Source organism: Leuciscus leuciscus (genome assembly GCF_965113295.1).
Source record: "Leuciscus leuciscus genome assembly, chromosome: 1".
In the NCBI taxonomy this organism is placed as follows: Eukaryota; Metazoa; Chordata; class Actinopteri; order Cypriniformes; family Leuciscidae; genus Leuciscus; species Leuciscus leuciscus.
The window spans coordinates 66608320-66619086 of record NC_138725.1 but is presented as its reverse complement, the minus strand read 5'-3'; the positions used below and the strand labels follow the sequence as shown (position 1 = coordinate 66619086).

General features: G+C 42.4%; 2 protein-coding genes across 13 annotated transcripts in view; one reads left to right on the top strand and one right to left on the bottom strand.

Moving 5' to 3' along the window:
* LOC309504884 (uncharacterized protein) overlaps positions 1-264 on the top strand; it is a 9313-nt gene extending 9049 nt beyond the window's left edge. For both annotated transcript variants that reach the window (XM_082178170.1, XM_082178171.1), the window contains one exon: positions 1-264. This exon is cut by the window's left edge and continues 1572 nt beyond it. The gene's annotated coding sequence lies outside the window, so the exon portion shown is untranslated.
* Positions 265-285: 21 nt separating this feature from the next.
* Positions 286-9238, bottom strand: LOC309504810 (uncharacterized protein). 11 transcript variants are annotated; one of them, XM_082178099.1, is made up of 4 exons: positions 7761-9238; positions 7455-7650; positions 7061-7325; positions 286-6737 (listed from the first exon to the last, which is right to left on the bottom strand). In XM_082178099.1, exon 4 carries the CDS (start codon positions 6507-6509, stop codon positions 4860-4862), a length of 1650 nt encoding a protein of 549 aa, XP_082034225.1. In that variant the 5' UTR covers positions 6510-6737; positions 7061-7325; positions 7455-7650; positions 7761-9238; the 3' UTR covers positions 286-4859. The 11 variants fall into 11 exon arrangements, with proteins under 11 accessions (XP_082034225.1, XP_082034232.1, XP_082034229.1 ...); XM_082178106.1 differs by having other exon boundaries at positions 286-7325; positions 7455-7633; positions 7665-9238; XM_082178103.1 differs by having other exon boundaries at positions 286-7325; positions 7757-9238.
* Between the last annotated feature and the right edge of the window lie 1529 nt (positions 9239-10767).

Genomic DNA, 10767 nt, shown 5'->3' with positions numbered 1-10767 from the left:
ATTGATAATATCAGGGAGAAAATTATAACTATGCAACCGTCTACTACAGTATCGCATCAGGCAGTGCAACGTGTCCCTAAGGAAAAAATTTATTCATTCATTACAATAGAAGAGGAAGAATTCATTAAACTCGTTAAATCATCTAAATCGACAACATGTATGTTAGAACCTATACCAACTAAGCTACTGAAAGAGATGCTTCCAGAGGTCATAGATCCTCTTCTTAATATCATTAATTCATCTTTGTCATAAGGATACGTACCAAAAACTTGTGATTAAACCGCTTGTTTAAAAAACGCAACCTGATCGTACAGAATTAGTCAATTACAGGCTGATCTTGAATCTACCTTCCTTTTTAGAAAGAAATTATATCTGTGCGGATTTTCAGTCAGGATTTAGACCGTACCATAGTACTGAGACTGCTCTCATTAGAGTTACAAATGATTTGCTCTTATCATCCGATCGTGGTTGTATCTCTCTATTAGTGTTACTCGATCTTAGTGCTGCATTTGATGCTAATGACCACAACATTCTTTTAAATAGACTCGAAAATTATGTTGGCATTAGTGAAATCGCATTAGCATGGTTTAAATCATACTTATCTGACCGTTATCAGTTTGTAGCAGTAAATGAGGAGATGTCTCATCGATCACAAGTTCAGTATGGCGTACCACAAGGCTCAGTACTTAGGACCGTTGCTTTTCACTCTGTACATGCTACCCTTGGGAGATATCATTAGGAAGCGTGGAATTAGTTTTCACTGTTATGCCGATGATACTCAGCTCTATATTTCTTCACGCCCTGACGAAACGTACAAATTCACAAAATTAACTGAATGTATAGGTGATATAAAAAATTGGATGACTAGTAATTTCCTACTACTAAATTCTGAAAAAACAGAGATTCTAAGTATTGGACAAAAAACTTCCTCACGTAATAATCTAGAATACTGTCTAACACTTGATGGCTGCTCTGTTAAGTCTTCGTCGTCGGTTAGGAACCTGGGTGTGCTCTTTGATACCAATCTTTTCAGTTGTTGGCAGTCAAGTTAGCATTGGAGGAATGGCGCCACTGGTTAGAGGGAGCGGGGGAACCCTTTATCATCTGGACCGATCATAAGAACCTAGAATACATCAGGTCTGCCAAACGACTGAACTCCAGGCAGGCTCAGTGGGTACTTTTTTTCGGTCGTTTTGACTTCTTGCTTTCGTACAGTCCAGGTTCCAAGAACATCAATACTTACTAATACTGTCATTTTGACGGTAGTGGACCGGTTCTCGAAGACGGCACATTTCATTCCCTTACCCAAATTACCTTCAGCTAAGGAGACAGCGGTTACTGTCGTTAATCATGTCTTTCGCATTCATGGCCTCCCGACAGACGTGGTTTCCGACAGGGGACCCCAGTTTATTTCCAAAATTTGGAGAGATTTTTGTCGTTTACTGGGGGCGAGTGTCAGTTTGTCGTCTGGATTCCATCCTCAGACTAACGGTCAAGCTGAGCGAGCCAACCAAGATTTAGAAAGAGTATTACGATGTCTGGTTTCTCAGAATCCTTCCTCCTGGAGCCAACAAATCTCTTGGGTTGAGTACGCTCATAACTCGTTACCAGTTTCGTCCACGGGCCTCTCTCCGTTCGAGTGTACTATAGGTTACCAGCCACCTATTTTTCCTAGTCTGGAATCCGAAGTCGCGGTTCCCTCTGCTCACGCTTTCGTCCAGAGGTGTCGCCACACATGGAGGAGAGCCCATGAGACTCTGCTCCATGTGGGTGCGCACACTAAGGTTCAAGCCGATTGCCACCGGCTGACACCTCCCGTATACGTCGTTTGTCAAAAAGTGTGGCTTTCTTCTAAGAACATTCCTCTCCGCTCCGTTAGTAATAAACTGGCTCCCAAATTTAACGGCCAGTTCACTGTCACTAAGATTCTTAGCCCAGTGGCAGTCCACCTCAAACTTCCTCCTGCATACAGGAGAATTCATTCCGTTTTTCATGTTTCCAAAATTAAGCCTGTGTTTCATTCTTGTATTAATCCGCCTGCCCCGGTTTAATTTTAATTTTATGACCCAGTTGAGAGTAAAAAAGACAATTGCTAACATCTCAGACACTTTAAAGCTGTGATTAGTAATTAATTAGTAATTCTTTATAATTTGTCATAATTACCTATTAGTTCATAATGATGCCAATCTCATTCAGTAATTACCTAATAAGGAAATATCTTAGTCCTAAATTCGATATTACTGACTGATTAGTTAAGCTTGTTTCCATATTATTTAAAGAGGCTACATGCAACTTTTCCCCCAAAATAAACGTAACAATAGCCTTTTTATTTGACCATTTATGACTCAAACATCTCCTGATGAGCATACTGACACCTTGTCCGCTCACAGTGGGTGCACCTATAAGTCTGTATCCTATTTTTCCTATTTTCTGTCGGGTCGGATTTTTCGCGCGCTGTCTGCGGATGTGACGTCAAGCGTGTTCATGTTAAACGTTTCAGATCACTCTGCCACCACCGCTAGTCTGCAAACAAACTTAGTTTCTCAAACAATATATGTATTTGACTGTTCTTACCTCTGTAAACATAATGTTGACTTCTTTGCAGCGGATGACTTGAGAAGTGTGCACGTACGAGAGCGAGCAGAAAGGAAGAGCAGTTCGGTTTTTTGGCCACAGGTGTCAGTCGCGAGTTTAAATTTCAGAAAATCGCATGTAGCCTCTTTAATAGCAGTAGCTGAAGTGTTAATGTAGCGCTACTCATTAGTCCTACATTACTTCCTGCATAATTACTTATTAACGACTGACCATAAAGTATTACCGAAACGCCTTCAGGGTGATCCCACTGCGAAACTTGCCACATAAGTAAATAATTGAATCCAGAATGTTTTTTTGACATGATTTTTTTACCTCAAGATGACTCGCATAGCCGCTGTTATCGGTTGTTGTCCTGCAATAACAGAGCACTAGATGGTACGATTGAAGAATCAGCGCCAGTGTCGATGAGGCACAATGAAATTGAGTATTGCAGGGAGCTGTGGAAAAATATAATTGCTTTGTCAAGTCTAGTGGACAGCCTCAAGCTGTTGCGGTGCGGCGAAAAGACTAGAAAATATGACAAGGCATATCTCGCCCTCAGATTCACCAGTACAATGATGTGTAATGAAGAGAGACCACAGTGTGTTGCGTGCCTCAAAATATGAACTTCTAACCATTATGAAGTCGAACAAGTGAAGACGCCACTTAGAGACTCATATCACATACAGAAGGAGAAACTTGTTGATGTTGAGAAGTTGTACTTTATTAATTACAATATTCTGTTACATATTGATTTCATATTCATTAGATATTAATTACATCTGTTTTCTAAATACACGACAAGAGGAAGAACTAGTTCATTTAAAAACAACAATGAAGAACAAGTTAAAAATAAATCAGCCTCTTCTTCAGCTTTTTAAACAAGAACAGTTTGAACCTGTTATTTATATAGTATAATAGTTATTCTGTCCTGGCAGATACGTCACTGTATTGTTAGACAGATAGCGAACATCAACAATAAGACTGGTTATGTGTTTTGTTCCTCTCAATGTTCCTCTCTCTGAACCCATAGAACATTTGTTCAATATCGGCTGTGATGGCTATTTGCTCCCTCCTGAACCTTAGCAAGACTCCAACTAGAGTGTTGTTGAGGTTAGGTCCGCTGAGGAGCATGTCATTCAGTGACGTTCCCTTAAACACTGCGCTGGAATCAAAAACCACCCTGATTTTCCCAGGCTTCTGCGGGTGATAGACACCGAAGGTGGGTAAATACCAGCATTCTTGCCCTGGTTGCAATGGATGAGCCGGTTCTGCCTGCTAGTTGTCGAGGACTTTCTGCATGAAGTCAAAAAAGTGCTGTTTCATGTCAGGTCTCCTTCTGAATGAGCGTTGGAGAGTGGAGAGTCTCTGGGTGGCCTGTCCTCTGTTATTTGGAAGGGGCTTGCGAGGCGAATGAAAAGGTGGGGGTGCCACCCAGTGATTTTGGTCATCCTTGTACACTTCGCTTTCCATTATTCTGAGAAAGTTGTTATCATCTACTGACATGGCTAGTTTCTCATCTTCGGGTGTTTTTTGAAACACACTTTCCCCCAAACCATCTCTACAGGTCTCCTGAAAGATCTCCTGGGTGTAAGATGATGTTTGAAGACTAGGCTGCACTGGACCCTGTACTCTCTCCGTAATGTGAATCTTGTTGGTACATGGAAGGACATGTGTCTTGTAGGCATTAACTTCTTCATTCTTGTGAGCACCACTCAAGCATAACTCTCCAACTATGACCCAGCCAAGGTCAAGGCGCTGGGCATACGGTGAGTTGTGAGGCCCATTACGCTGTTCACGCACCTTATGCACGCTCAAAATGACCCTGCCTAGGAGGAGGAGAATAGGAGCACTGGTGTCAAGAGGAGGGATCTTATCAGCCACAGGAGTCAGATGAGGAAAATATTTAGTGCACTCAGGCGTTGGGATCTCTGATCTGTCGTCAGGTAGGTTGCTACATTCTAGCAGAGTAGGAAGTTTCACCTTGGTTTTACCATTGACTGACTCCACTATAATGTTACTTGCCTTCCGCCCTGCAGTCTCCACTGTGCCGGAGCATGTTTTAAGAGTATGGGGGATGCACTGCTGTTAATGTCTAGCAGATCGAAGAATTGTGATTTTACTAACGACCGGTTGCTTTGGTCATCTAGTACTGCATACACCCTGTGAACCTTACTTGGATTGTTGGCGTGATAAACCTTGACCAAGCAGATTTTTGAGCAGGATCTGGCCTTGGTAGAGCCACCACATATTTCTGTACACTTGGACGTGACTATAGGAGGTGTTCATGGTTCACACTCCCCGCTTTGCTCGTCCTCAGCAGCGTGCTGCAGCTGCTCACCAAGCGACCAAGGGGCAGTTCCAGGATGCATCGCCGATATATGTCTGTCACTTTCACACTCATTACATTTAAGTGTTGTCCTGCAATCTTTGGCCATATGCTTGGTGCTGGCACAACACCAAAAACAGATTGAATTCTCCTTCAAGTATGTTTTCCTCTCATCAAGATGTTTCCCTCGAAACCCACGACATTTTGATAGCGGGTGTGGTTTATTATGTATGGGACACTGCTTATCCGGTTCATCCTTGGCAGCTGCATTAGCCTGTGGAGAGGTAGTTGTATCAGTGACTGCCGTTTTTCTGACTGTAACTGTTGTTCTGGGGAGGTATTTTGGTGACCTTTCGACTTTGGCGTGGCTTGGGGTAGAGGAGAGACTAAATGCAAAACTGGGGTCGGTACGGGTCTTTGCCTGGGAACATACGAAGTTGACCAAAAAGCTGAATGGTGGGAAGGGAACATGAAAATCCTCCTTGTATTTGGATCCCTGCCCTATCCAGCGGTCCCGGAGGGAGAAAGGAAGCTTCTCCACTATTGGATTAACACCCCTTGATGTGTCTAGCAAGTCACCTAATTCCACAAGCTTGTGTATGTCTCTGTTAGAGATGACTGGGAAGGTCTCTAGTCTTCTCAGTAGGGCATTTTCAATAACCTCTGGGCTTCCATACATCTCTTCCAAGCGCTGGCATATCATATACACACCTGCTCTAGGATTGTTAACATGCACTGACCTTAACCGCTTGGCTTGTGCTGATGACTCCGGCCCAAGCCATTTTACAAGGAGGTTAAGCTCTTCCTGGTCAGATAGATTTAGCTCCCTTATGGCTGCTAGGAAAGACGATTTCCATGCCCAATAGTTTTCTGGACGGTCATCAAAGGCAAGGAGCCCAGAGCTAACCATTTCCTTTTTCACCAGATACTGGGCTAGGTCAGTGGTCTGAGGAGTTGACGGTGAGTATCTCTTGTACTGGGCCCGATTAGGTATTGGAAAGGTAGCGGCTGGGTATTTGTTTGGGATATAAGGAGCCTTATGGGTAGGTGGAGTTGCGTAGTGCTCCTCTGCAATGGGTTTGTAATTTTCTTCCTCCTTAAGTGGTCTATACACTGTATTTTGTGCCCCGTTGATATTGCATGGGAGACCTAGGGTTTTGACCTGTTGGATTGGCTGCTGTGGCGTACCATCATAAAGCTCCTGGTTAGCATGTTGTTCAAATGGTTGAGTTTCTATATAGTCTCTGGTGCGTTTTGTTGGATCTTCGAAAGTCAAATCCTGAAACTCACCAAGAGGGTCTCTTTCCATATATTCAGCTGCTGCTGCCTCTTCATATATTGCTGCCTCTTTTGATGCTGCTGCAGCTTCCTTCTCTTGCTGCAACACATGAAGATTGGCCTCTATGGTTACCTTTTCTTTCATGATGGCTGCCTCCTTCTCTGCGTAAGACACCTTTATTTTTGCTGCTTCTGCCTTGGCCCTTGCCCTCGTTGCAGCGGCGCTGACAGATGTCCGAGTTGAGGCTCTGGAGGACTTGAGAGAAGAGAAGACTCTAGACCTTGTCTGTAGCTGAGACTGACGTGTTCCGTCATCGTTGTCACCCATCTTTGCAATATCTTGATTGAGTCTGTAGGTTTATGCTTCTGAGTGCTGTTCACAAAGTTATATGTTGTCTATTCCCGCTGTGTGTACATCATTTTACTATTCTGTCCTGGCAGATACGTCACTGTATTGTTAGACAGATAGTGAACATCAACAATAAGACTCAGTAGGCTTGACTCCAGGTTGAGTGTTTTCTTTACTGAAATCTTGGTTGTTTTCTTTTTTGTAAAACTGCAATACAGTATAAAATAAACACTATGTTACAGTCAAATATGTGCAACATAAATATAATAACCATAGCACATATTACAAAATGTTTCACTCAAAGAACATAAGTAAATGGGCTAAATAAAAACACAGGCAAATGAATAATCATAAATGAGGCTTAACAGCCTACTAACTCTGTATATAGCCCAGCTAAATCCATGCTAGCGGTTAGCATCACGATTAGCATTAACCAGATTTTCACTGAAAATAAATGCTTTTAAACAACAGTAGTAGAACGTCTACACATGTTTTAACTACTTAAAACAACTGTGAGCGACCATACTCACTGATGGATCTATTCCAAGGATAGACAAATAATGCTGGTGGTGGAGCAGTCTGCATGTACACCTGTTGACGATCTCCTTACAAGCGCAATGACTCCAAATACCACCAGATGTCGCTACATAACATTAACAAAGCACTGACACTGATAGGAGTCAGAACAATAGTACTGAACTGTACTGTTAACACCTTGCACTGAGCTCCAATCACTGGTTCAACACCACACACTCACTCACTCACTCACTCACTCACCCACCCACTCCACACACACTCACCACTCAAACACACACACACTCTCACTCACTCACCCACCCACTCCACACACACTCACCACTCAAACACACACACACACACACACACACACACACACACACACACACACACACACACTCAACACACACACACACACACACACACACACACACACACACACACACACACACTCTCAACACACACACACACACACACACACACACACACACACACACACACACACACACACACACACACACACTCACTCACTCACTCACTCACTCACTCACTCACTCACCCACCCACTCCACACACACTCACTCACTCTCACCACTCACACACTCTCACCACTCACACACACACACACACACACTCTCTCTCTCACTCTCACTCACTCATTCACTCACTCTCACCACTCACACACACACCACACACACACACACACACACACACACACACACACACACACACACACACACACTCTCACTCTCACTCACTCTCAGACACAGTTCTTTGTGTGACTGAGTAGAGAAGATGATTGAGTGAAGCTCTTCCCACATGCAGTGCAGTGATACGGTTTCTCTCCAGTGTGGATCCTCTCGTGTCTTTTCAGGTTCTCTGACTGACTGAATGTCTTATCGCAGTGTGAACACTTGTAAGGTTTCTCTCCAGTGTGGATCCTCTGGTGCAGTTTTAATTGTTCAGCTTTTTATTTTTTTATTTAATTTTTTTATTTATTTATTTACCAGGACAATGCATATTAACAACAGTATGCCTGTAACATGCCAGAGTTAGCCAGTGGCTAATTTTCCTCTGTAGTCCTGGTTGCCAGATGTACAGTGGCACCCTAGGGAGAATACAAATTTTTTAAGAGTTTGCATGTAAACACACACACACAAAAGCTGTAACAAAAGTCTTCCCACACTCAAAGCACATGTGATTTCTTACACCAGTGTGTTTTTTCTGATGAACTTTTAAATTATACAGACGTGAAAAACTCTTTCCACACAAAGAACATGAATGTGGTTTCTCCTGTGAATGAACTGTCATGTGTATCTTCAGGTTTGAAGCACTGAAAAATGTTTTACCACATTGATCACATTCATGCAGTTTCTCTCCAGAGTGGATGATCATGTGCATCTTTAGGTGAGCATTTTGTTTAAAATCTTTTCCACACTGATCACATGTGAACGGTATCTCTCCAGTGTGGATCCTCATGTGAGTCTTAAAGTGTCCTTGTTGTCTAAAACTCATTCCGCACATGTGAACGGTGTCTCTCCAGTGTGGCTCCTCATGTGAACCTTGAGATTCTGTTTGTTTGTGAAACTCTTCCCACACTGATTGCAAGTTAAACATTTCTTGTCTTTTCTTTTCAGTAAAGAAATACTTTTAGTCTGTGAGCGAGTTTTAGCTCCAGTTTTGACATGATGATGTTTCTTCTCCTCTTCACTCTCCTCATTCTCCAGCATCACGTCTGAAATGATAGTTAAATGTATCATGTTTCTGTAGCAAGGACTATTACATATATTAGATCAACTGCACAATTATCTAACATAATATTAACATTATTACATTTATTTTAAAGGGGTCATATAATGGTACATGCACTTTTACAAGTTGATTGTACTGAAATGTGTGTTGGCAGTGCCTGTACACAACCATTATAAAATGATAAAAATCCATCCAGTGTTTTTTTATTTTTATTTATCTTCTTATATGTTCTCCCATCTCAAATCAAGCCGTTCGACCGTGTGACGTCACACGGTCGGACGCCCCTCCCACGATTGTTAATGACAGCAGCGTTTCAACACAGACCCGCCCTCGCTCGTGAACGAGCTGTCATCATAGTCCCCCATTGTTGATGCGCTGGAGCAGAATGGCGTCTAAGCGATTGTGATGTTCTGTTCTTGGGTGCAATAAGGAACACAGCAGTCATTTTGATGTTCCTAAATCTGAAGACGCAGTGGCTGAGTTTTGTTTTCGAAGGGAATATTCCCCACGATCAACAGCAATGCTTTCATGTATCGTTTTATTAACCTTTATATTAATCTTTATAATAATCTTTGCAAATCGCTAGCACGCTTCCCGATGAATACATTACGGCATGTTTTCAAAGTACAACGTTCTCAATATAATTCATAATCCCACATTTTATAATGAACAACGCGTTATGGTTATTGTGTTATTCCAAACTGTGTACGCAGGTGTTAAAGTTAACATTTTCGTACTGCACTGCACATAAACATACATTACAATTAACAAATTATGTACAATACAACATACAATACATTACAATTACAAAAGTCTTAGGTGTCTATGGAATGATATTCCGGACATTATTCAAAAGGAATTCGTTACTCTGCCTACATTTTTGCAAAACCTGAAATACGTACCTCCAGGTACGTTTCCCTGCACTTTTCGGGTGAAACGTCCACTAGAGGTGCTAAGTGTTATACATTTTTCTCCGTTTCTGATGCGTGTTTATAAAAGGTTATACGAGAATGAACCTCATTGGTTCTTACTGAAGCTCAAACGTGCTGCGAAATATGAGAATGAACCTCATTGGTTCTTGCTGGAGCTCAAACGTGCTGCGAAATACGAGAATGAACCTCATTGATTCTTACTGAAGCTCAAATGTGCTGCGTAACACCAGAATGAACCTCATTGGTTCTTACTGAAGCTCAAACGTGCTGCGAAATACGAGAATGAACCTCATTGGTTCTTACTGAAGCTCAAAAGTGCTGCGTAACACGAGAATGAACCTCATTGGTTCTTACTGAAGCTCAAACGTGCTGTGTAACACGAGAATGAACCTCACTGGTTCTTACTGAAGCTCAAACGTGCTGTGTAACACGAGAATGAACCTCACTGGTTCTTACTGAAGCTCAAACGTGCTGTGTAACACGAGAATGAACCTCATTGGTTCTTACTGAAGCTCAAACGTGCTGTGTAACACGAGAATGAACCTCACTGGTTCTTACTGATGCTCAAATGTGCTGCGAAATACGAGAATGAACCTCATTGGTTCTTACTGAAGCTCAAACGTGCTGTGTAACACGAGAATTAACCTCATTGGTTCTTGCTGAAGCTCAAACGTGCTGCGTAACACGAGAATGAACCTCACTGGTTCTTACTGATGCTCAAATGTGCTGCGAAATACGAGAATGAACCTCATTGGTTCTTACTGAAGCTCAAACGTGCTGCGTAACACGAGAATTAACCTCATTGGTTCTTGCTGAAGCTCAAACGTGCTGCGTAACACGAGAATGAACCTCACTGGTTCTTACTGATGCTCAAATGTGCTGCGAAATACGAGAATGAACCTCATTGGTTCTTACTGAAGCTCAAACGTGCTGTGTAACACGAGAATTAACCTCATTGGTTCTTGCTGAAGCTCAAACGTGCTGCGTAACACGAGAATGAACCTCACTGGTTCTTACTGATGCTCAAATGTGCTGCG